At 37.3% G+C, this 26,476-nt stretch overlaps 1 protein-coding gene across 2 annotated transcripts; it reads left to right on the top strand.

The window, feature by feature from the left end:
• Window positions 1-337: 337 nt before the first annotated feature.
• On the top strand, window positions 338-25,326 carry LOC136208001 (auxin transport protein BIG). 2 transcript variants are annotated; one of them, XM_065998860.1, is made up of 15 exons: window positions 338-675; window positions 1,056-1,379; window positions 1,468-1,574; window positions 7,148-7,313; window positions 7,411-13,475; window positions 14,152-14,757; window positions 14,900-15,080; window positions 15,667-15,901; window positions 15,992-20,536; window positions 20,612-20,834; window positions 21,396-21,800; window positions 21,974-22,117; window positions 22,470-23,495; window positions 23,767-24,270; window positions 24,361-25,326. In XM_065998860.1, the coding sequence occupies exons 2-15, from the start codon at window positions 1,097-1,099 to the stop codon at window positions 25,180-25,182; spliced, it is 15,312 nt and encodes a 5,103-aa protein (XP_065854932.1). In that variant the 5' UTR covers window positions 338-675; window positions 1,056-1,096; the 3' UTR covers window positions 25,183-25,326. The 2 variants fall into 2 exon arrangements, with proteins under 2 accessions (XP_065854932.1, XP_065854938.1); XM_065998866.1 differs by having other exon boundaries at window positions 994-1,379.
• The last annotated feature ends 1,150 nt before the right edge of the window (window positions 25,327-26,476 follow it).

The raw sequence follows: 26,476 nt of genomic DNA, 5'->3' as shown, positions 1-26,476 counted from the left end.
ATCCATTGTCTATTTTAAATATTATATATATATAAAGTTTCGACTGTCGCTCTTCAGCATAAGACCATAGGACCAACTAGAGAACAGATTATTGCAACCCTCTAAAAATAAAATTATTTAAAGATTGTCACACTAATTTCCAATAAATTAATAAGATTTATCTATGAAAAAACTATAAGAATTTGCCGGGGCTTAATTTTGTATATATGTAAATGTTTTTGATTTAAATTATCTACTACTACATAAATACTTCAATTAATGTACAAACTTAAATGTTCAATAAACTAATAAAAGCAGTATGAAAAATGAAATAGATTCCGGTAGAATAATCACTATTGAAAATAGCTTTCCCTTGCATACGAAGCAAACCAAAAGAATTCTTAACCCACCGCCATTCTCATTTTCCCCCCTCTTCCATTTCTTCTTCTTTTATCCTCTTCATAAACAAAACCCCTTTTTCCTAATGCACTGATCTAACTCGCTCAATAGAACTCAAAATTAGGAAGCTCTGTCTCTCAACTCCTCGATTTCTTCTCCAGCTCTTGAGTCTCGTCCCCTTCCTCAACACCGACGGTGACCTGGACTCAACCCCGACATCGTCGTCCCCCAGGACTAAGCTAGTCGCCGCCGCCGCTGCTCCTAAAATCTGTGTTCTTCGCCGGAATTAATCTTCAGGTAGGTTAATTTAGTTGATTTGTATTTTGAATCCCTAGCCCTAGGTTTGTATATATATGATGTATCTTTTAATTTGTGTTTCAATAGGTTTTTCTTTCCATTTCACTTGATTGATTGACTGCTGATTAGGTGTGAATAGAATTGAAAGGATTGAAAGGATTAGTACTTTGTTGTTTTCGTTTTAGTTATTGAATTATGAAAAGTAGAAAAAAATCTGCTCAGAATTAAAAGGAGTAGCATGCTGTTAAATTTTCAAAGGATTAGTATATGTATATGTTATTTTCATTGTTGTTGAAATGGAAAGTATAAAAATTTCAGGTGGAAGAAGTTGTGGAATAAGTTTCAATAAAGGTTCTTAAGTCCATTCCATTGAATTTCAGGTGGCTATGAGTTTATATTATTCCTAGTTCCGCCACTGCTTATGGCAGACCACTTGAAAATACTTCATCAATCTCTTTTCGAAGAGAAACTGAGTCCGGCCAGTCTCTTTCTCAGAATTCGCTCTGATAATTCCGTCAAGCATGGCCTTGAGCTCTTTTATCTCATCGTCAATCAAGCTGTTTCCACGATTGAATCTGCTGATTCTGATCATAATACTGATCACAAGAACAACAAGTTAGGGTTCCAATTTTGGACTGATTCTCAGATTAATTCAGTTGTTTCCTTAGGTCTCGCTATCGTTTATGCTTCCAGATCCCTATCAGGTAGATTTTTTATTTGGTTCTTTGTTTTTCTTTTTGAGGCAATATTTGTTTATTCATTTTATTGCTTGGTGGTGTGATTGCTGGACAGTGGAGCAGTCAGAGCCTATAGTTGTTGCAGTTGGGCAGCAATTGCTGGAGTTTGCTGTTTGTTATTTGGAGAGGTCAGAGTTCAGCAGCGATGATTTAAGTACACAGGTATGTGTTTTTTTTCTGAAGTCATGCTGTGATTAGCTTCTGCTGAACTTCTCTTCTATCCTTACTATACTCTTTCCAGTTTTTGGCAATTGGATATGCACAGAGAATTGTACTTATTTGGCTGATTTTTTTTGTGCCATTTAGGTTTGATTTGTTGATTTCTGTGAACGCTGTGCCTTGTTGGTTTGCCTATGATTTAATATTGCACACGTTTTTTGTTTTTTCTCTAAAAGTTCATCATTTTATAATTTTCCGTTTTTATTACTGTGGTGATATAATGTAAACTTAACTGAAGACTGGCAAACAACTTTGACATCTAGGCTACTTTTGGATAGTAACAGGGCGTAGGGTAGTGGAGTATGCAATACTTTTGATTAGACATATGCGTGTGTTTGTGTGATTTTTTAAATTTGTTTGCAAAATATTAATATGTGAAAGGATATTGCCTCTTTTGTAAAATTTAATTTTATAAAGTACAACTTGAGGTCTAACCATTCAGTTCAATGAAGTGAACTAAGGTTCAGTTGTTTAAATTTACCTTTTTCTGTAAAATCACTGAACAGGTTGGCCAGTTTGTTATTGTTTAAAGCTTCAGTTACTTGAACAGTAATAGTCATTAGTCATTTAACGTGATATATCACTGAAGTACTGAAACAATTAGGATGATGTCTGATGTTATCTGTACGCTGTTGTGTTCTAAATTTGCATACCCATGTAAATAGATTGCTTGTTTATGGGATGGTAACGAAAAATAGTTACCTTCTATTGGACTTGCCTGAAATTTTTTATTTTCATTTTCTTTTGTTATTTTAAAAGAAAAAAAGTAAAAGGCAATTCTTTTACAGCAGATAGCAACTTGTAGAGTTTAAGGTATTGAAACATAAGGCCTCTTAGTAGACAGCACGCTTCAGCTTGTTGACTTGGCCACCTCTACATACACATTTATGTGCCATTGGATAGTATATTATATAGGCAATAGGCGTTCAACTTGTATTTGTAATATTCATAATAGCTCGCACTGTGTTTAACTTGACACCTGAAAGAAATCCATACAGGATTTTGTTTGTATGGGCTTTAATAGAAACACTCATGGCCTTTTTAAACTTTTCCAAGTCATGGTTTTGTTAAACCTTTTCCATCCAAATGATGGTTTATATGTTCCCAAGACATGACCAACAAAATCTGTCTAGCTGAACAACTCTTGAGATCTTGTACATGTGCTCTTGCTTTGCAAGATTATAGCAGGAAGTATGAAAATATGATTTGCTTGATTGATCTCTACTAGTTATTGTACATATAATGTAATAATTCAATTTAGTTTTTTCATTACGAAAACATAGTTGTATGGAGTTAAAAAACAGTAAAATTCTTGCTAACCAATTTATACTGCAAATCTATTTTCATATAATTTTTTTTTTCAGTATATGTAATATATAATCTAATTTTAACAAATTATACAATTTTATATCCTAAGATTTAACATAAGATAATTTGAGTAATTATAATAATTTATTTCAGTTAGATAAATAAATGATATTCGTATTTTATTTATCTACTAATTATAAATTTATTTACATTTAATATTGATAATTAATAGAAATGAATATTTTACTGAAAACAATATGCTTAAACTAAATTGTTTAAAGAAACAATTTCTTGAAAGAATACTGGCCCTTGACCCATGACTTGTTCAACTATTTGAGTCACCTGTTAAACTATTGGGTCACTGGTTTTTAATGGGTTTTTGGAAAAGATGGTTTTGGTTCAAATCAAACCTTTTTGGGCTTTGATTTCGATTGAAGTTGGTCTGACTAGCTGGGCTTGCCCTGTTTGACAACTATGTAAGAGATGCAAGCTTATTATTTTCATAAATATTAAAAAAAGTTGTTAAAAATGTCAGAGAATATATGAATACTGTTCTTAGGTGACCCATCATCTTAAGGTTCAAGGTTCAAGGTTTATTGGTTCCTTGACTTAGTACCATAGCCTCTTAATCAAGTGGTCGAGGGTTTAAATCCCCGCAACATTATTTATTGTTGAATCAGCACATGGTAGAATAAGTCTGTCTTGTGCATGCTTCATGGCCAAAGGGGTGTGTTAGAAATAATACATAAGAACTGTTTTTAGACCTTACCTATCATCTAAGCTTTTAGTTTTTAATCAAGTGGCCAAGGGTTTAAATCCCGGCAACACTATTTATTGTTGAATCAACCCATGTTAGAATAAGTCTGTCTTGTGCACGCTTCATGCCCAAAGGGCATTTGTGTGCAGGGGTGTGTTATAAATAATACATAAGAACTCTAATAAATAATACATAAGAACTGTTTTTAGACCTTACCTATCATCTAAGCTTTTAGTTCTTAATCAAGTGGTCAAGGGTTTAAATCCTGGCAACACTATTTATTGTTGAATCAACACATGTTAGAATAAGTCTGTCTTGTGCACCCTTCATGCCCAAAGGGCATTTGTGTGCGGGGTGTGTTAGAAATAATACATAAGAACTATTTTTAGGCCTTACCTATCATCTAGGCTTTTAGGTTGATTGGTTCCTTGAAAAAAAAACCAATTACTCTATCGATCTAGCTGAACCGCACTTCAAGTCTCGTCCAGGTGCTGTTCCTTTGCATGAGTATAGAAGGAATTATGAAACTACGATCTGCCTGACCTATCTCCCTTGCAAAGACATTATAAATGTGTTCCTAGTACTTCTATAAAAATGAGAAAAGTTGTTATCTTGTTGAAATAGATTAATCGATCCTGGGGTTAAGCTGTCTGAAAAAATGTTTTTCTTATAATCATGTAGTGCTTGATTGGAATTATCTCTCATCTTCACCCCCTTTTCGTCTTTTTTTCTATTTCAGTTTTATTTCATTTTTTGGTCTATATTGTTGGCGACTTTGTCGTTACTTCTTATACCCCGGCCTTCTAATTTAGCACCATTATAATTTTTTTTGGGAGTTTGTACATGCACAATATTTTCATGGCTTATGATTTCATGTTCATACTTAAGATTTACTATTAACAGAATATGTTAGTAACTTAGTATATTATATATCACTTCTCCTATTGTCTAAGTTATAGTCCCATGTTGGTCAAATTACATTATACTTGATTTATTTGCATCTTCATAAATTACTTCAATTAATTTTGAGAATTCTGGTTGAAATCTTGCAATTGAATTCTTGATTCTTTAAATGGGGATTTAAACTATATCAACCTTGTTTGACAACTGTATTTTGGAATTTTCTTCAATTGCATTTTTTATTCTTAATTTTGTTTTTGAATCCCTTTGTTCTATCATCTCATGCCTATGTTGCTGCTTGTATGTATGGATGCTTTTAGTATAACATATATGCTGATTTGTTTTTCTATTTGAGAAGTGCCTTGTTGTTTTTTCTTCTCTTTTAACCTATGTTGCACGAAAACAGAAATTGATACCGAAACAGAACTGGACACTAGGAAACCATAGTTGGAAATAATATAGGAGATTGAAACGTGGAGGAACATGTAAATAACTAAATACTGAAAAGGGAGGAGTATTTTAATAAATTTTAAAATTATTTGTAATTTTAAATATATAGAAAATAAGAAAAATTACATGTAAGTTTTATGATAGGAAAGAAAACAAGTTTTTCATTATGATTATGAACGCCTGAAGGAGATGATCGATAAAAAGTTATGGATTCGTTGCATGTGACTGGCACATGATCCTAAACTCATTAGAAGATTTGATAATTTGATAATGTGTCGTCTCCTTCTAAAACACATTGTGTTTTAGAAACTAGTTTCCAATTTTCTTAAATTACAAAAGCGTGACCTGAAACATAACATTTTGGTTTCCAAGAGCTTTGGAAACTGAAATGTTTCCGAAACATAGAAACTTTTGAAAATTAAGGTCACCTTGCAATTTCCTTGCAACATAGCTTTTTCCTAGAGGGATTAGCGCTGCTCATTATTACTGGTAAGCAGATATTTGGCTAGGGAAAATAGTTTTTAGTCATGTTCTAAGTTTTTCTCACCTATTTAATAATTTCTTTTGTCCTTGTCTGTATTTGGAAATTTAGTTTGTTGCTCCTTTTTGTTTTTTCTCATTTAATAATTTTAATCTATGTTGCATGAAAATGAAACTGACACTAGGAAGTGATATTTGTAAAAATGTACAAAACAGAAATTTATAAAACTATAAATAATAAACATTTAGGAGTATATCTATAACTTCAAAATTTATGGGTCTATATTTTGAATTTTTTATATGTAAAAGAGATGAGGTACTGATATGTCCCTAACACTTTTGGAGACCAGCAAAATAATCCTTAATGTGCAAAAAGGTGAAATGTTACCTTTATCTTGCAAATCCTAGCTCAACATAGCCGTTTTCAAGTAAATTCCTATGAAAATTACCGATGGTAAAATCCATCGGTAATTACCAGCAGTTTTCTGATAGACCCCCTTAGGAAAAGAGTACATGGTTCTAGAATTTTGAATGTAGGTAGGAGTAACATTTATACTTTTGTACATTAAGGGTTATATTACTCTCTACTCATAATGTTGGAGGCAAAATTGAACCTTATTCTATATAAAATTAAAAGGATTACATACAATACAAGCTATACGAGAAGGAAAACATAAAGATATTTAATTTGACAGATTAAAGACGGGGATTCAATTTGATATGACAAACTGATTAAGATATTGATTAATTTGCCGCTTTTTGAAATACATCTGTATTCTAAGAGATGAGTTTCCATTTTTCTTAAATTAACACGACTCAAAACAATTCTTTGAAGTTTCTAAGCATTTCGGTTTTCAAAACGTGGAACTATTTAACTCAATTTAAACGAGTTATTATTTTCCTTGGATAATTTTTTTTTTCTTGCTTATAAAATCTTCTATTCTGACAATATAGTGCATATTGGCTTCATATTGATCTGGGCAAAGCTAGAATTAATAGCTATTCTTAATTATCATTTAAATGTGAATAAAATTGTCTATTACCTATTAGATACTTCTTCATTTTTCGATTTGAACTTAATAGGCTTTATGGTGAAAAGAAAATTGCATAAGACTAAATACTAAAGTTAAGTCTCTTACTTTTGAGCTTACATTTTACTTTTCTTATTTTAATTCTCAAGGTATTTAGTTTCTAAGTTTTTACTTTATACTATTTGTCATTCTTTCTGTGTCAATATAATATATTCTTTTAACAGTAATAAATTTGTTAGTCTTTCTGCACCAATATAATATATTCTTTTAACAGAAATAAAAATTGTTTAGCACACAAATACAGACATGCACATATATATTTGAGCGCGTAAGGTAGTCCTATGTACTTATGCAAAGGGAGAATTGCATGCTTGTGTGTCTGATATTTCTATTTTCTTATGAAAAAAGAACATGTATATGTATATATTGTTTCACATGTATACCACAAAATTTGGACCTGTTAATGTTGTTTGTATGTAACATCTTACAAATTTCTTTATAAATGGAATTTCGCTTTTATAGCATTATGTTTGATGACTTATGTTTTGGTTTCTTATATGATATGTTGATACTATATTTATTTTTATCAGGGTAATGTGGTGCTGCTTATGGAGTTGGCATTGATGGGTGGTATTGATGAAGTACCTGATTCATGTCGTTCTTGCTCTCTAAATGCTCTTTTGGAACTGTTGCCAATGGTTTCTGGTGATTGCTGCAGCATTCAATTGGAAAGCCACATAAAATGTAGTCTTCAAGGTATGTTTTACTCATTAACTCACCCAGTTATTTGGTCTGATTGCTCTGTTGGTGCACTGACAATATGCTTTCTAACTCTGTCTGTGTCTCAAACAAGGTGTCAGTTGCTCAAAGGGAGAGAAACCGGTGGATCAACTACTGAGGACTTTAGCATCAGAGAGAATTGAACCTGAGAGTTTGTCTCTTGAGTTGCACAGGCCAAAGCAAGATTTGAGCAATTTTATTGTTCTATCTCAGCATTGGGCTATTATGCATGTGGATTGTGTTTGTCGTCTAATGTCATGCTGCAGAGAGCTAATTGGCCTTCCATATGTGTGTGATGAGAAAATGGCAGGTTCAGACATTTGTAGGAGATTGCCCTTTGGCTTGAGGATTTTAAAATTACTCAGGAATCTAATGAAGGACTTTCTACATATTGGATATGATGCCTCACTATTACAAGAAGTTGCATTGTTTGCTGATGCTTTACCTAGTTTGTTTAGAATCAGCTTCGAATTTTCAAATAACCAAGCTGCTGTTGAGGGTAGATCAGAGGATCTCATACTGTCGCTGCTAGAAGAGTTTCTTCTTTTTGTCCAAGTTGCTTTCTGCCACAGCAGTACATTTCAGAATATTGAAACTTGTATAGTTGCTTCTTTATTGGACAATTTGGATTCTTCACTATGGAGATACAATAACTCAGTCGTGGACCCAAAGCTGCCTCTGGTATACTTTCCTCAATCTGTTATTTATATGTTGAAACTCATTCAGGATCTGAAGCGGCAAACATTTCATGCTCTTGATTTGAAAGGCTTTGATGCAGATCTTATTGGCAGTTCTGCTGATTTACTGAATAATGTTCCGTCATGTCATGTGCATTCTGAGGAGGTTCCTTTGGTTAAAAGGTTTAAAATTGAGGAATTATTGAAAATCATATTCCCCTCTTCAACACAGTGGGTGGACAATCTGATGCATCTGATTTTTTTTCTCCATTGCGAAGGAGTAAAACTGAGGCCAAAAGTGGAGAGATCACATTCTAATTGTTCAAAGTCTAACTACCCTTCAGAAATGGAAAATGCTGTTTGCCATGAGGAGGAAGCCCTGTTTGGCAATCTTTTCTATGAAGGAAGCCGCTCAGTGGGATCTACTGAAGGATATGACCAGCCTCCAGTTTCTGTCAATACTTGCTCAAGCAATTCCAATATGCCAATGCAAGCTGCCATTGAAATATTGAATTTTCTGAAAGAGAGTATCTACTCACCTGGATTTTCTCCTCTTTTTAAGGATGGTTGTGAAGGGCTCAGAGAGAACCACATTGATATATTGCTTTCTATTCTTAGCTCTAAGAGCTGTTGCTCAGATGACAAGTCGTTTGATAGAAATGCAGCATCACATGATGAGAGGAATAATGGGCATATTCATGAAGTCTGCTTTGAGCTGTTGCACAAACTTCTCACTTGTCATGCTTTATCTAGTACTCTTGAGGAGTACCTTGTTGAGCAAATTCTGAATGTTGAAAATGATACTTTTGTTTATGATGAGCAGACCCTAATATTGCTATCTCATATGCTTTTTTCAAGGGTGGGTGTATCTGGTAACCAATTGAGAACCAAATTGTACAAAGGATTTGTGGATTTCATTGTTGATAAGGTAAAGGCTGTTTATTCAAAATGCCCTTCTATCAAGGAATTTGTTGGGAGTCTCCCATCAGTGTTTCACATTGAGATTCTTTTAATTGCATTCCACTTGTCATCAGAAGGTGAGAAAGCAGCACTTGCTAACCTAGTGTTTGCTTCTCTGCGAGCAGTTGATGTTCCATCTTCTGGCTTTTCTACCACACAGTTGTCATGTTGGGCTTTACTCGTCTCACGGTTGATCTTACTTCTTCGTCATATGATCTTTCATCCTCATACATGTCCTTCATCATTGCTCTTAGATATGAGGTCAAAGTTGAGAGATCCTCCAGGTTTTGGTCCAATCCTGCCTGATAGTTTAAATGATCAGATGGCATCATGGGCATCTATTGCTGTGAAATCTGTAATGGGTTCGTGGACTGAAGCTGATCCTTCCATCAGTGGCTTGATCAATCAACTAATTGATATTTCAACTCCTTATCCTTCACTTTTTAAAGATGAAATGCCTATTGAACCTTTATGCCTGAGTTGGAATGATGTATGTGCAACTTTTTCATGGATTCTGGGGTTGTGGAAAGGTAGAAAAGCAGCAGTGGTGGAAGACCTTATAGTTGAAAGATACATGTTCTCACTTTGTTTGGATATTCCTATCTTGAATTCTACCCTCAATAATCAGGTTCTGTTGAGTGAGACCCATTCTCCAGATATATCTGATGTTGCGTATTTCTTTCACTTCAGCCGTTCACTTATAGCCCACGGTGATGATATATGCAAGGGCACGAACCTTCCAGAAGTAATCGGTGTGGTACAACATTTGTGTGTTGTGTCCATGCCAGAGGATATAAATGAACTAGGCTGGGATTTTTTGAGGAATGGATTTTGGCTATCTCTGGTGCTTAACTTATTTAATTTTGGCATATGCCAGTACTGCGTGAAGAATAGAGTCCCTGGTGTGAGTCCATTCTGGATTGAAAATACTACTAGGGACAATTTATGCCTCAATGCATCTGAGGGCCTGATTTCCTGCTTAATTGAAGGTGGTCAAGTTTTGTTGCTGTTGAGGATGTTATCATCTTTGTTGAACAAATACTTGCTAACTTATGAAAAGGCGTTCCTTGCTACTGTTGATGGCCAATCCGTTGGTAATGGCTTTTCATCTTTGTTACTTCTCAAACACTCTAATTTCGACAAATGCCTTCAAGATGAATTCCTTAAGAATAGTGGTGTCAGTGCTTGTCAACTGCGGTTTTTTTCTGAGCTTTTGTCAAAGTGGGATGCTTTAGTTGACAGAAGAGCTCCTAGTGCTCAATGCAAATTGTTCTGGGAGTGTGTGTTGCATGGTTTTCCCTGTCAGCTGCAAACGTCAAGTGCAATCCTCCTGTCTTCTATTCTTAGCATTAGGGGGATAATTTTTTTTCTGGACAGGTTGCTTAGGCTAGAAGATCTGAGCAAAACTATCTGCAAGGAGAGGGAGCTTGTTTCCCAGATTGTAAGTTCAGTGATGATCATCAGATTTGATAGAATATTTGAGAGCATTCAAGGAAAGTGTGATGCCATTCTTGTAAACCTGAGTCCTGGCTCTGCACTGTCAGATTATACTGATCTATTTCTAATGGAACACATGGAAAGGTTTTTAAGAGAAATCAATGCCAGTGAAGAGTGTGATAGCAGCATCCTTGATTGGGTAATCAGTAAGACGATTGATATTGCAGAAAGCCTTAGGAAGGACCCAGTGAAATCTGCAATGCTCAAATTTTATCTTGGTGCAGAAGAAGAAGCAGTCAAGGAGTTTCATTGGTTGCCTCGTGGTGATTTGTTAATTTTATTAGACTCTCTGGATAAATGTTCTGCTGAATCAGTAAACGGGAAGGTGCTTAATTTTTTCGTTGATCTCTTATCTGGAGATTTTTGTCCATATCTCAAACAGAAGGCACAGGAGAAAATTTTCAAGATGGATACATTTAGTCTGTCCAGATGGTTGGAAAAACGGCTGTTAGGTATTGTGGATGAAGCTTCAAACGGTTTCAGCTGTGCAAAAGGGAACTCGGTTTCTCTCAGAGAAACAACTGTGAATTTCATTTTGTGTCTTGTGCCCTCTTCTTCTGATACACATTTGATAAATGGAAATCATCATTTGTTTGAAGCTGTACTGGCTTCGCTTGACACTGCATTTTTGCTATTTGATGTTCATGTTGCCAAGTCATACTTCCATTTTGTTGTTCAACTTTCTAAAGGGGAATACTTAATGAAAATGCTTCTGAAGAGAACTGTAATGTTGATGGAGAAGCTGGCTGGGGATGAACGTCTGCTTCCAGGGCTGAAGTTTCTCTTTGGTTTCCTTGGAAATGTTTTGAGTGATTGTGGATCATGTAGGAGCATCCTGCCGAAGTCGTCAGGGAAGTCCCTATCTGACAGTAGTCTTGGCACTGGTGCTGTTGCTTTGAAGCCAATAGGATCTAGGAAGAATTCTGAAACTGTGGTTCTTTCTGCAAATCAAGGAGGGGGATCAACAGCCCTTGAATGTGATTCTGTGGATGAAGATGAAGATGATGGAACATCTGATGGTGAAGTAGCCAGCATAGATAAGGATGAGGAGGAAGACACCAACAGCGAAAGGGCCCTTGCCTCAAAGGTGTGCACTTTTACATCCAGTGGCAGCAATTTTATGGAACAACACTGGTACTTCTGTTATACTTGTGATCTGACTGTATCCAAAGGTTGTTGTTCTGTTTGTGCAAAAGTTTGTCATCGTGGTCATCGTGTTGTTTATTCTCGCTCCAGTCGGTTCTTTTGCGACTGTGGAGCAGGTGGCGTTAGAGGTAGCAATTGCCAGTGCTTGAAGCCTAGAAAATTTACTGGAAGTGATAGTGCGCCTGTGCGTAGTGCTAGTAATTTTCAGTCGTTCTTGCCCTTCACAGAGAATGCTGGTCAGTTGCTAGACAGTGATTCTGACCTGGATGAGGATTTCTCTTCAGATGCAGACAATTCTCTTAGATTATCTATTTCGAGAGAGCTTCAAGATGAGGTCAAAGCGTTGCTTGAAGAACTTGATGTTAGGAGTCGTGTGCTTCAGCTATGCTCTTCATTGCTGCCTGCTATTACTAGCAAAAGAGAATCTAATATTTCCAAAGATAAGAAAGTAATTCTAGGCAAAGACAAAGTGCTTTCTTATGGTGTTGAGCTGTTGCAATTGAAGAAGGCATATAAAGCTGGGTCACTTGACTTGAAAATAAAGGCTGATTATCCAAATGCCAAGGAGCTTAGATCGCATTTGGTTAGTGGTTCTCTGGCCAAATCTTTGCTCAGTATCAGTAATCGCGGTCGACTTGCTGTTGGAGAAGGTGACAAAGTTTCTATATTTGATGTTGGGCAATTAATTGGACAAGCTACCATGGCTGCTGTAACAGCTGACAAGACTAATATTAAGCCTCTCTCGAGAAATGTTGTTCGCTTTGAAATTGTGCATCTAACTTTCAATTCTGTAATTGAGAATTATCTTGCTGTAGCTGGGTATGAAGATTGCCAAGTCCTCACTATAAATCCTCGTGGTGAAGTGACTGATCGTCTTGCCATTGAACTTGCTTTGCAAGGTGCATATATCAGAAGAATAGATTGGGTTCCAGGTTCTCAGGTTAAGTTAATGGTGGTGACTAACAGATTTATCAAGATATATGATCTGTCCCAGGATAACATTAGTCCTCTGCACTACTTTACATTGCATGATGATGTGATTGTTGATGCAACACTTCTTATGGCTTCTCAGGGAAGGATGTTTCTGATTGTTCTTTCTGAAAAAGGGTGCTTGTTCAGGTTAGAGTTGACCATGGAGGGGAATGTGGGGGCCACTCCATTGAAAGAAATTATTCAGATGCAGGACAGAGAGATCAATGCTAAGGGATCATCGTTATATTTTTCTTCCACTTACAAATTACTTTTTGTATCATACCAAAATGGCACTACTTTGATGGGTCGACTAAGCTCTGATGCAACATCTCTTTCCGAGATGTCTTTTGTATATGAAGAAGGACAAGATGGTGATATGCGATCAGCAGGTCTCCATCGATGGAGAGAGTTGCTTATGGGCAGTGGGTTGTTTGTTTGCTTCTCCAGTGTGAAATCAAATGCAGCAGTAACTGTATCTGTTGTGCCTCATGAATTACATGCACAATGCATGAGACATGCTGTTAGCTCGACCTCAAATTTAGTTGGTTTAGCTGCTTACAAGCCTCTATCTAAAGACAAGGTTCACTGTCTTGTTTTACATGATGATGGAAGCCTTCAGATATACTTCCATATTCCTGCAGGATCTGATGCTGGAGCAAGTTTGACTGCTGATAAGGTGAAAAAGTTGGGTGCAGGCATCCTCAATAAAGCGTATGCTGGGTTGAAACCTGAATTCCCACTTGACTTTTTTGAGAAAACATTTTGCATGACCGCTGATGTAAAAATTGGTGGCGATGCCATCAGAAATGGAGATTCTGAAGCTGCAAAGAATAGTTTGGCATCAGAGGATGGCTTTCTAGAGAGTCCCAGCCCTGCAGGATTTAAGGTACTGCTTAGGTTTTCTTGGTGGTTTTCTGTCTTTATTTGTTTGTATAATGCTTTCTCCTTTCTAATTACTCTTTTTGTTCTTGTCTTCTTTTGTCTTCTTGGTTTTTTTTAGTAACTTTTCTAATTTATACCATGAAGCCATGCGGAGTATTTACCAAGTTCACTTGTAAATTTGAGACTGTATTAAGCTATAATACTGTCATTTTTGTAAATGTTTCATAGTTCAGGGACTTCGTCGGAGACTATTTGGTATATTGCTGCTTGAGTGCGTGCTAAAAACACGGATTAGCATTTGTTTGTCTGTTATTTGTGTATTTGGTTTGTAGTTTTCCTATGTTGCACGGAACTCTTCTTCACTAGCATTTCCGCTTTTCGTGTCTGTTTCCATTACTTTTTCCTAGCTAAATTTTCTTAGAAATAAGGTTCCTGGTGTCCGTTTCCGTTTCAATGCAACATTGTAGTTTCTAGTTTTCTGCTTCTCAAGTTATTTAATGTATTATGTTTCTGGTCTGCTTTTATGAAAGTGTGCAGTGTGTTTGTGATTGAGGTATTAGACAGTTGGAGTCCGTGGCAATCTTTCGATATTATCATAACTCAGAATTATAAATGTTCTTTCTTAGCTATGATATAAATTTATAATCATTACTCTTTGTTGTAATTTTTCTTTTCCGCAGATATCTATCTCCAACTCGAATCCTGATATTGTCATGGTTGGTTTGCGTCTGCATGTGGGTAACACTTCAGCAAGCCATATACCTTCTGATATTACCATTTTTCAGAGGGTAATTAAGTTTGACGAAGGCATGAGATCTTGGTATGATATTCCATTTACTGAAGCTGAATCACTCATTGCTGATGAAGAATTTGTAGTATCTGTTGGCCCAACATTCAATGGTACTACCCTACCCAGAATAGACTTTCTTGAAGTATATGGTCGAGCTAAAGATGAATTTGGTTGGAAGGAGAAATGGGATCAAGCTTTGGACATGGAAGCTCAAATGCTTGGTTCCAACTCATTGCTCGGAGGATCTGGGAAAAAGTGTCGATCTATACAGGCTGCTTCTATTCACGAGCAGGTAGTAGCTGATGGTCTTAAGCTCCTGTCTAGGCTATATGCATTGTACAGGTCCCAAGAAGATGATGTGAAGATGGAGCCAAGTGAGCTTGATTGTAAGTTGCTGTTAGAGATGATATTTGAAAGTGATAGAGAGCCTTTGTTACAAGCTGCTGCTTGCCGTGTTTTGCAGTCTGTTTTCCCCAAAAAAGATAAATATCACCAGGTAACTGTGTACGTTATAATTTTGCAGAGAAAGACTTACCAGTTTATTTTAATGGAATCTGTCGCTAGGCACTTGTGCAAGTAGTTCTGCATGCAGATGCAAACATCTGTTCCATTCATTAACGGCAACCTTTTTTTAACAGGTTAAGGATGTTATGCGTCTTCATGGGGTAGTGAAATCAACATCTGCGTTATCTTCAAGGCTTGGGCTCGGTGGAACTACAGGAGGCTGGATGGTTGAAGAATTTACTGCTCAGATGCGAGCTGTATCTAAGATAGCATTGAATCGTCGTTCTAATTTAGCCCTTTTTCTAGAATCAAATGGTATTGTTGCAAACATCTGCTGCATGTATGGTGTATGGTCATGTATAAGTGTCTTGGACTTGCATGCTAATTACATTTGTCATTGGCAAATTCCATTTGGGTTACTGTGATGAACTAAGTAGTTATTGACATTTTGAAGCTTTTGGATTTGCATAAAAACACAAAGTTTTGCCAGCTCCTTTTCGTAGGAAATATATGCAAGGAAGTGAAAGTATAACAATATATTTCATTACTAAGAGGGAGAACAAGATACAAGTAACATGAACAGCTCAAAAAGGAAAAAAGAAATACCTTGTTCATGTTCATCCATATCCAAATGGATTTTTATGTCATGCCATGTTCATCCTTCTATAAATGCAGATATCCAGCACCTGTGTTTCTTAGTTCCATTGACAGTCATATAGAACCTGAACTTGTGTTCTTCCTCCCAAATGGCTTTTCTTCTCCAAGATTTCCTCTTTTTGTTTTTTTTCCTCCTTTTTTGGTGGAAGGCGATGTTCTGTATTCACTTGTTTGTAATTGCCTACTTATTTTATTCTGTATTTAGATTATTGAAACAGCTTTCTGCTTCTCAATTTTTATATAGGTTCTGATGTGGTGGATGGACTAATGCAAGTATTGTGGGGAATCCTCGAGTTTGAGCAGCCTGACACCCAAACTATGAACAACATTGTGATAGCCTCTGTAGAGCTTATTTATTGTTATGCTGAATGTCTGGCTTTGCACGGAAAGGACACGATAGAGCTCTCTGTTGCGCCTGCTGTTATATTATTAAAGAAGCTTTTATTCTCTCCTAATGAGGCTGTTCAAACTTCTAGCAGGTCATAGTTACCCTTTTTGTATGTGTACGTGTTCAAAATTCTTTTGTTTTCTCTCAGCATATTTACATGTTCTTTTCTTTTCCTGTTCAGTCTTGCTATATCGTCAAGATTCCTCCAGGTGCCATTTCCAAAGCAGACAATGTTGGCAACAGATGATGCTGTAGATACTGCTGTTTCTGCATCTGGGCTTGCTGAGGCAGCTAGTGGAAATGCACAGGTAATGATTGAAGAAGATTCTATCACCTCATCTGTTCAATATTGTTGCGATGGCTGCTCCACTGTCCCTATAATCCGACGGAGATGGCATTGTACTATCTGTCTTGATTTTGATCTATGTGAGGCTTGTTATCAAGTATTAGATGCAGATAGGCTTCCTCCACCCCATTCTAGAGATCATCCTATGACAGCTATCCCGATTGAGGTGGAATCATTAGGGGGAGATGGCAATGAAATTCACTTCTCCACTGATGATGTGAATGAATCGAATTTGATGCCTCTTGCAGTGGATGTGAACATGCAAAGTTCTGCTCCTTCAATTCATATATTGGAACCCAACGAATCTGGAAATTTCTCCAGTTCAGTGATCGATGCAGTCTCAATCTCTGCTTCAAAACGGGCTGTAAATTCCTTGCTTCTCTCTGAACTTCTGGGACAGTTGAAAGGATGGATGCAGACAACCTCTGGTGTTCATGCCGTCCCTATCATGCAACTGTTCTATAGATTATCATCTGCTGTGGGCGGTCCTTTCATAGACAGCTCGAAACCAGAGGCTTTAAATTTAGAGAAATTGATCCAGTGGTTTTTGAATGAAATTGATCTCAGTAAACCTTTTGTAGCCAAAGCCCGTTCTTCTTTTGGGGAAGTTGCAATTCTTGTCTTTATGTTCTTCACTTTGATGCTCCGAAACTGGCACCAGCCTGGCAATGATGGTTCTATTCCAAAACCAAGTGGAAATTTAGATTCCCATGATAAGAGCATTATCCAGGTCAATTCAGCTGCTTCTCAGTCTTCCTTGGATAGCCAAGAGAAAAATGATTTCACTTCCCAACTTCTCCGAGCCTGTAGTACACTAAGGAACCAAGCATTTGTTAATTATTTGATGGATATTCTGCAACAGCTAGTCAATGTTTTCAAGTCTCCTGCTGCTAATTTTGAAACTGCACATGGTTTGAATTCTGGTTCTGGATGTGGGGCTCTATTAACAGTTCGGAGAGATTTACCTGCTGGTAATTTCTCTCCATTTTTTTCAGATTCATATGCAAAAGCCCATCGAGTTGATATTTTTATGGATTACCATAGGCTTTTATTGGAGAACACCTTCCGACTTGTATACACTTTGGTTAGACCTGAGAAGCATGACAAGACTGGGGAGAAAGAGAAGGTCTACAAGACATCCTCTAATAAGGATTTGAAGCTAGATGGATATCAGGATGTGCTTTGCAGTTACATCAATAATTCTCACACTACCTTTGTAAGAAGATATGCACGGAGGCTTTTTCTGCATCTTTGTGGAAGTAAAACTCACTATTATAGTGTTCGGGATTCATGGCAGTTCTCTACTGAAATGAAAAAGCTTTATAAACACATAAATAAATCTGGTGGCCTTCAAAATCCTGTGCCATACGAGAGAAGTGTGAAGATAGTGAAGTGCTTGTCTACTATGGCTGAGGTGGCTGTTGCACGTCCTCGAAATTGGCAGAAATATTGTCTGAAGCTTGGAGATGTTTTGCCTTTCCTGATGAATGGGGTTTTCTTTTTTGGTGAAGAGTCTGTCATTCAGACACTCAAACTTTTAAATTTGGCTTTTTATTCAGGAAAAGATATGACCCTCTCTCATACGAAAGTTGAAGTAGGGGACTCTGGAACAAATTCAAAATCGAGTTCTCAGTCTCTGGAATCAAAGAAGAAGAAGAAAGGTGAAGAGGTAACCGAATCTGGTTCAGAGAAATCATATTTGGATATGGAGGCAGCAGTTGATATCTTTAATGATAGGGGTGGAGATGTTTTGAGGCAATTTGTTGACTGCTTTTTACTGGAATGGAATTCAAGTTCTGTGCGCTCTGAGGCCAAGTGTGTTCTCTATGGTGCATGGCATCATGGAAAACATTCATTTAAGGAAACAATGTTACTGGCTCTCCTTCAAAAAGTGAAAAGCCTGCCATTGTATGGTCAGAACATTGTTGAGTTCACTGAACTTGTTACTTGGTTACTTGGGAAAGCTCCTGAAAGTAGTTCAAAGCATCAGAATTCTGAACTTGTGGATCGCTGCTTAACTGCTGATGTGATTAGTTGCATCTTTGAGACACTCCATTCTCAAAATGAGCTTATTGCTAATCATCCAAATTCTCGCATATACAACACGTTGAGTGGTCTTGTGGAATTTGATGGTTACTATCTTGAAAGTGAGCCTTGTGTTGCTTGCAGCTCTCCTGAGGTGCCTTACAGCAAGATGAAGCTGGAAAGCTTGAAATCTGAGACAAAATTTACAGACAACCGCATCATAGTGAAATGTACGGGGAGTTACACAACCCAAACAGTGACTATGAATGTTCATGATGCGCGCAAATCCAAATCTGTGAAAGTCTTGAACCTTTACTACAACAACAGGCCTGTCGCTGATCTGTCAGAGTTGAAAAATAATTGGGCGTTGTGGAAGCGTGCAAAGAGCTGTCATCTTGCATTCAACCAAACGGAGCTGAAAGTCGAATTTCCTATTCCAATTACTGCTTGTAACTTTATGATTGAACTGGATTCTTTCTTTGAAAATCTTCAGGCTTTATCGCTTGAACCACTTCAATGCCCACGTTGCAGCAGACCTGTCACTGATAAACATGGAATTTGTGGTAATTGTCATGAGAATGCATATCAGTGCAGGCAATGTCGCAACATAAATTATGAGAATTTGGATTCTTTTCTGTGCAATGAGTGTGGGTATAGCAAATATGGCCGTTTTGAGTTCAACTTCATGGCAAAGCCTAGTTTTACATTTGACAACATGGAGAATGATGATGATATGAAGAGGGGTTTGGCAGCCATAGAATCAGAATCAGAAAACGCTCATAGGAGATATCAGCAACTTTTGGGTTTCAAAAAGCCACTTCTCAAGATTGTGTCAAGCATTGGTGAGAATGAAATGGATTCGCAACAGAAAGATTCTGTCCAGCAAATGATGGTCTCATTGCCTGGACCTTCATGTAAGATAAACCGAAAGATTGCTCTTCTGGGTGTCCTGTATGGTGAGAAGTGCAAAGCTGCTTTTGATTCTGTAAGCAAAAGTGTTCAGACACTTCAGGGACTTCGTCGAGTTCTGATGAGTTACTTGCACCAGAAACATTCAGATGATGCAATTTCTGCTTCCAGATTTGTGGTTTCTCGGTCTCCAAATAATTGCTATGGTTGTGCAACTACTTTCGTGACACAGTGTTTGGAGATTTTACAAGTGCTGTCCAAGCATACTAACTCGAAGAAACAACTTGTTGCTTCTGGCATCTTGTCTGAGTTATTTGAAAATAATATTCATCAAGGTCCAAAAACAGCTCGGATTCAAGCTAGGGCTGTACTTTGTGCTCTATCAGAAGGTGATATAAATGCCGTCACTGAATTGAACAGTTTAGTACAGAAGAAAGTGATGTACTGCCTTGAACATCATCGCTCCATGGACATTGCTGTTGCCACTCGTGAGGAGCTGTTACTTCTTTCAGAAGTGTGTTCCTTGGCTGATGAGTTCTGGGAATCAAGATTACGTGTTGTTTTCCAGCTGTTATTTTCATCCATTAAATTGGGTGCCAAACATCCTGCAATAGCTGAGCATATTATTCTGCCATGTCTGAGAATCATATCTCAAGCGTGCACTCCTCCGAAGCCTGATACATTGGATAAAGAGCATGCTATTGGAAAGTCTTCTTCTGCAGCACAGCTGAAGGATGATAACAACTCAAATACATCTGGGTCTTTGAGTGCAGTTGTCAGCGGTAGCAAGTCAACACCAGAACCTTCTGAAAAAAATTGGGATGCTTCTCATAAGTCACAGGATATTCAATTGCTGAGTTATTCTGAATGGGAGAGCGGAGCATCTTATCTTGATTTTGTGAGAAGGCAGTACAAAGTGTCTCAAGCAGTCAAAGGGGCTGGTCAGAGATCTCGACCCCAGAGACTTGAATTTCTTACTCTCAAATATGCTCTTAGGTGGAGGCGGCGTGCTTGTAAGACATCCAAGGGTGATTTGTCCACATTTGAGCTTGGATCCTGGGTCACAGAACTTGTGTTGAGTGCTTGCTCTCAATCTATTAGGTCAGAGATGTGCATGCTGATAAGTTTACTGTGTGCCCAGAGTTCATCAAGGCGTTTTAGGTTGTTGAACTTGCTGATGGCGCTTCTGCCAGCAACCCTTACTGCTGGAGAAAGTGCAGCAGAATACTTTGAATTGCTTTTCAAGATGATTGATTCAGAAGATGCTCGTCTCTTCTTAACTGTACGTGGATGTTTAACTATAATTTGTAAGCTGATTACCCAAGAAGTGGGCAACATCGAATCTCTGGAAAGGAGTTTGCGCATTGATATTTCTCAGGGATTCATTCTCCACAAGCTCATTGAGCTTCTTGGGAAATTTTTGGAGGTTCCCAATATCAGATCAAGGTACTTTTGATTGCATTGATATTTTTTACTGAGTTTTTTCCTTCATCCTTTTAACTAAGTTCATCTTGATGCTAGATTTATGCGAGACAATTTGCTACCCGATATACTTGAGGCTCTTATTGTCATCCGTGGCTTGATAGTACAGAAGACAAAATTGATCAGTGATTGCAATCGGCTTCTAAATGATCTTTTGGACAGTCTTCTGCTTGAAAGCAGTGAAAATAAGCGACAGTTCATCCGAGCTTGTATCTGTGGTCTACAAAACCATGGGAAGGAGAGAAAGGGTCGGACTTGTTTGGTAAGAAGAAATTGTCCAATGCTCTATTTTGTTTGTAATAGTGCTGCTTCTTAAGTTTGTACCTTGAATATCGAATAACTATGAAGAGGCATGGTGTTACCACTATCTCTTTGTGTATATTTTATCTTTGCTTCTCGAATTCTTGTTTAAGATATTGAAGATATTCTTGTTTAAGATATTCTTTGTGTATATTTTATCTTTGCTTCCTGTTCCTCATTATGTACTTGATTTTATGACGTCGTTCCAGACATTTGGACTTGTAATTTGGTAAACTAAGTAACCAGGCTCGGTTAGACAGCATGTTGTTTGTTAAGATAACCCTCTATTTCTTTGAAAGAACGGCCACTCAAACTATTATTGAGTGCTTAGTGGTTAATATTCTCCCTGCCCCATACTCTTCCTTCCCTCCTCTTCTTCTTATCATTATTATTGTTGTTGTTGTTGTTGTTACTAAGATCTAAAACAGAATCCTGATGCTTCTTTTATTATTATATTTAAGTGCGTAGATGAATTTGAAATTTCCAGCTGCTAATGTGCACTCAAATCTATCTATCTGTGCAGTTTATTCTGGAACAGCTCTGCAATTTGATCTGCCCATCGAAACCAGAGTCTGTATATTTGTTGGTTCTAAATAAGGCGCACACACAGGAAGAATTTATCAGGGGATCAATGACCAAGAATCCATATTCGAGTGCAGAGATTGGTCCTCTGATGCGTGATGTCAAAAATAAAATTTGCCATCAATTGGATTTGCTAGGCCTTCTTGAAGATGATTATGGCATGGAGTTGCTGGTAGCTGGGAATATCATCTCTCTTGATTTGAGCATTGCCCAGGTTTATGAGCAAGTGTGGAAGAAGTCAACCAGTCAATCCTCCAGCGCAATGCCTAATTCTTCCTTGATATCGTCAAGTGGCATGACATCAGGGAGAGATTCTCCACCCATGACAGTGACTTACAGACTTCAGGTTATATACCTTTCTAATCACTGATAGCTCACAGTTATTTGGATAAGTTTTGTCTCAATTGATGAGAAATTTGCATCTTTGGTTCCCAACTTTTTTACCCTTCTTGTAAGTTCAGTATGTATGCATGTGTATTATCAAGTTGATCATCTTTTAATTATCATTACTCTTGGTAGGGATTGGATGGTGAAGCTACTGAACCTATGATTAAGGAGTTGGAGGAAGATAGGGAAGAATCACAAGATCCAGAGATTGAGTTCGCAATAGCAGGTGCTGTTCGAGAGTATGATGGGCTTGAAATTCTTTTGTGCATGATCCAGGTGAGCTTTTTGCAAAAAATTCAGACAGGTTTTTTTTTTTTTTTTTTTTGGCTCTGAACTATATTACCTTTTCGTTTTGAGTTCAGTTTTTTGAATGGTTCAAAATATATATTTGTGAAAAAGTATGTGTCTTTTGATGATGATATTTCTGATACTCTATATGTTCTTTTTGTTGCTGGGACCATTTGATGGTATTTTGTTCTTTTTAAGCTAATTTTACTTCAATTTAACTGGCTTGTTCATGATGTTGATTAGAATTTTCATCCCTACCTTCACTTTGAGCAAAGTGACCTATATTTACATGTCTTGAAACATCTTATATTGAAAACCTTATTCTGATTTCAATGTACAGCGTTTGCGAGATGATTTCAAATCAAATCAGGAGCAGTTGGTTGCTGTTCTTAACCTCCTTATGCATTGCTGCAAGATTAAAGAAAATAGAAGGGCTCTGTTGAGGCTTGGAGCTTTGGGTCTTCTTCTTGAAACAGCAAGACGTGCTTTCTCTGTGGATGCTATGGAGCCGGCAGAAGGCATTCTTTTGATTGTTGAGAGTTTGACTTTGGAGGCAAATGAGAGTGATAACATTAGCACCACACAGAGTGTTCTTACTGTGACAAACGAGGAAACTGGTACTGGAGAGCAGGCCAAAAAAATAGTTCTGATGTTCCTGGAGAGGTTGTGCCACCCTTCAGGGCTTAAAAAGTCAAACAAACAGCAGAGGAATACCGAAATGGTTGCGAGAATCTTGCCTTATCTCACATATGGTGAACCTGCTGCAATGGAAGCTCTTATTCAGCACTTCAACCCATACTTGCAAGACTGGGGCGAATTTGACCGGTTGCAGAAACATCATGAAGACAACCAAAAAGATGAGAATATTGCTCAGAAAGCAGGTGAGCAGAGGTTTACGGTGGAGAATTTTGTTAGAGTTTCTGAGTCATTAAAGACGAGTTCCTGTGGGGAACGATTGAAGGACATCATCCTAGAGAAAGGTATCACAGATGTTGCTGTCAAATATCTGAGGGAGAGTTTTGCAGTTGCTGGACAGGCTGGGTTTAAATCTAGTGCAGAATGGTCAACAGGTTTGAAACTGCCATCGGTCCCGCATATATTATCTATGCTAAGGGGATTGTCTATGGGGCATTTGGCCACTCAAACCTGTATTGATGAGGGAGGGATCCTACCACTGCTTCATGCTCTTGAAGGAGTCCCTGGAGAAAATGAGATTGGTGCAAGGGCTGAAAACTTGTTAGATACACTGTCTAATAAGGAGGGAAAAGGAGATGGGTTCTTGGAGGAAAAGGTGCGCAAGTTGCGTCATGCCACTAGGGATGAAATGCGTCGTCGAGCTTTGAGAAAGAGAGAGGAGCTACTTCAGGTACATGCAGTTTTAGGTTTCCATTTCATATCTATACTCACGGGTATAAATTTATTGCGTTTTTAGGTGTCACTGAGTTTTTAAGTAGATTTTTTCTTTTCCTGTTATTAATCAATTTACTGATATGATTTTACATTCATTCATTATTCTTATTGCTTCATTTTGTATTGTTAATTTTTACAGACAAGAAACTTACCTTTTTATTGTTATTTGTTGTTGATATATGAGTGATTTAGTTGTTTTTCTGTGTCTTTTATGTTATTCGTAACAGGGACTTGGAATGCGACAAGAACTGGCTTCTGACGGAGGTGAAAGAATTGTAGTTGCTCGTCCTATCCTTGAAGGTTTGGAAGATGTAGAGGAAGAGGAGGATGGGTTGGCATGCATGGTTTGCCGAGAGGGGTACAGTTTGAGGCCTACTGACTTGCTGGGTGTTTATTCCTACAGTAAGCGGGTTAATCTGGGAGTTGGCACTTCAGGAAGTGCCCGTGGAGAGTGCGTTTACACCACTGTTAGTTATTTCAACATTATTCATTTTCAATGTCATCAAGAAGCGAAAAGAGCAGATGCTGCTCTCAAGAAACAGAAGAAAGAGTGGGAGGGTGCTACTCTCAGAAACAATGAATCCCTCTGCAATTCCTTGTTCCCTGTTAGAGGTCCATCTGTTCCATTGGCACAGTATATTCGCTATGTGGACCAATATTGGGATAATCTCAATGCCCTTGGACGTGCTGACGGAAGCCGTCTCCGGCTGCTGACTTATGACATTGTCCTGGTATAGGATTATCTCTGATTGCATTTACCTATGTTTTGTATTACATATGTTCTGGGATAATAATCATTTTTCTTGGCTTCTTGGCTATAGATGCTTGCTCGATTCGCAACAGGAGCATCATTCAGTGCAGAATCCAGAGGTGGTGGAAGGGAAAGTAACTCGCGGTTCCTACCTTTCATGATCCAAATGGCCCGACACCTTCTCGAACAGGGAAGCCCAACCCAGATCCGTAGCATGGCCAAAGCTGTGTCATCATACATAACTTCACCTTCTTTGGATCCTAGACCTTCCACACCAGGATCACAGCCTTCTCCCGGAACTGAAGAAACTGTCCAATTTATGATGGTGAACTCACTTCTCTCGGAGTCCTATGACTCATGGTTACAGCACCGTCGGTCATTCCTGCAATGTGGAATGTACCACGCATACATGCAGCATACTCATGGCCGGTCCACAGCTAGGCAATCATCACCTTCAACTGGCATGGTCAGAGTAGAATCAGGAGGTTCCATTAGAAGTTCCACAGCAGAAAGTGGAAGTGCTGGAGACCTACTGTCGATTGTCCGGCCTATGCTTGTTTACACGGGTTTGATTGAGCAGCTGCAGCACTTCTTCAAGGTTAAAAAATCACCAAGCATACCGCCTGTAAAAGAAGAAGGAACTAGTACCGGATCAGAAGACGAGGGAGGGAATTTGGAAGGTTGGGAGGTGGTAATGAAGGAACGGCTGTTAAATGTGAGAGAAATGGTGGGTTTCTCCAAGGAATTGCTGTCATGGCTTGACGAGATGAATTCTGCATCTGATTTGCAGGAGGCCTTTGATATTATCGGCGTACTTGCCGATGTTTTATCTGGTGGGATTACTCGGTGTGAGGACTTTGTGCATTCCGCCATTAGTGCAGGAAAAGGCTAAACAAAGCGAGGAGGAGCATGGTATGTGTTCATTATATGCCAATTTTGTGTCAATATTATATCCACAAACGCCCCTAATATGATGGATGTATACTGAATACTACATTTTGCTCCTTAGTTATGAAATCATTTTTTTTGCTCCAAATTTTTATATATATGCCAATTGGAAATAAAATTCTTATTAATATAATTGCATAATAAGCCAACAATATGATAAATGGAAGACTACCAGATTTTTGCTCTTTTATATTTTATGCGGCTCTTATTGCTAGACAGAAACTGGGCTTGAGATAAGGAACCTTATGAGCTTTTATTGAGACCCTAGCCAGTTATGGGTTTAGGGCCTACATCAAATGGATTCTTTTGGTGCACAAAATAATCAGTAAATTTTGGGTTAATAAAATTATGATCAAATCAGATTGAAGAGGAAGAAATGGAATACCTCAACTTTCTTATATTATGTATGCTCAACAGGACAATTTCATCTTTCTGTCTTTTTTTTTTTTCTAAATATGTTTTCCAACAGTATGATAGGTGTGAGATATAAATGTGTGATTGAGAAAAATAAATAAAGCAGACAGCCTGTGAAATTTGTGGAAAGGAATTAGATGCCCATATTTTGTAGTGATTTAAAAGACAGCTATTTATGTGACTGGCACTGATTCAATATTTCATCTACTTCCTTAATTCACATACCCCTTTTTCTCTTTAACAATGGAAAATAATTATTATTATTATTTTTTTAATTAAAATATTTCCTTTACTTGAAGATAAAGGCTGCTTCTCGTACTTGCATGATTGAACTCAGAAATTAATGAATACCCACAAACCCTGGCCTGAACATCTTGTTCTTGTTGGTTAGTTGGTGGGTGAGAAATATTCATAGAATGTGCTTCCCATATTCATTTTAACATTGTTAAGTAATTCTCTTTCTTGTACTAATAAAATATAGCAATAAATGCATATTTGTAATATGGTTGTTAGCTATGAGTATTCTGTTTTTCTATATTTGTTTAAGTTAATAACTTCACAGAAAATAAATGAATCTTGTGTTTTGCCAATTTTTATCATAAAATTTAATTTCATTATACTTAATTAGCTCTCAGATAATTACAGCTAAATTACAAATTGGATAACTTTAATTAGTTTAAAAGATTAAATTTCATTATAGTTTAAAAGATTCGAGATCTTTAGCCACTTAAATTAACTTCAATTAGTTATATATATATATATATATGACACAGTTTCTCTTTACTAGGCAAAAATAAAAATAAAAAATTGGTTGTATCAAAGTT

Source organism: Euphorbia lathyris, chromosome 1 (genome assembly GCF_963576675.1).
Source record: "Euphorbia lathyris chromosome 1, ddEupLath1.1, whole genome shotgun sequence".
Classification (NCBI taxonomy): domain Eukaryota; kingdom Viridiplantae; phylum Streptophyta; class Magnoliopsida; order Malpighiales; family Euphorbiaceae; genus Euphorbia; species Euphorbia lathyris.
This window is presented reverse-complemented; position numbering and strand designations above follow the sequence as displayed.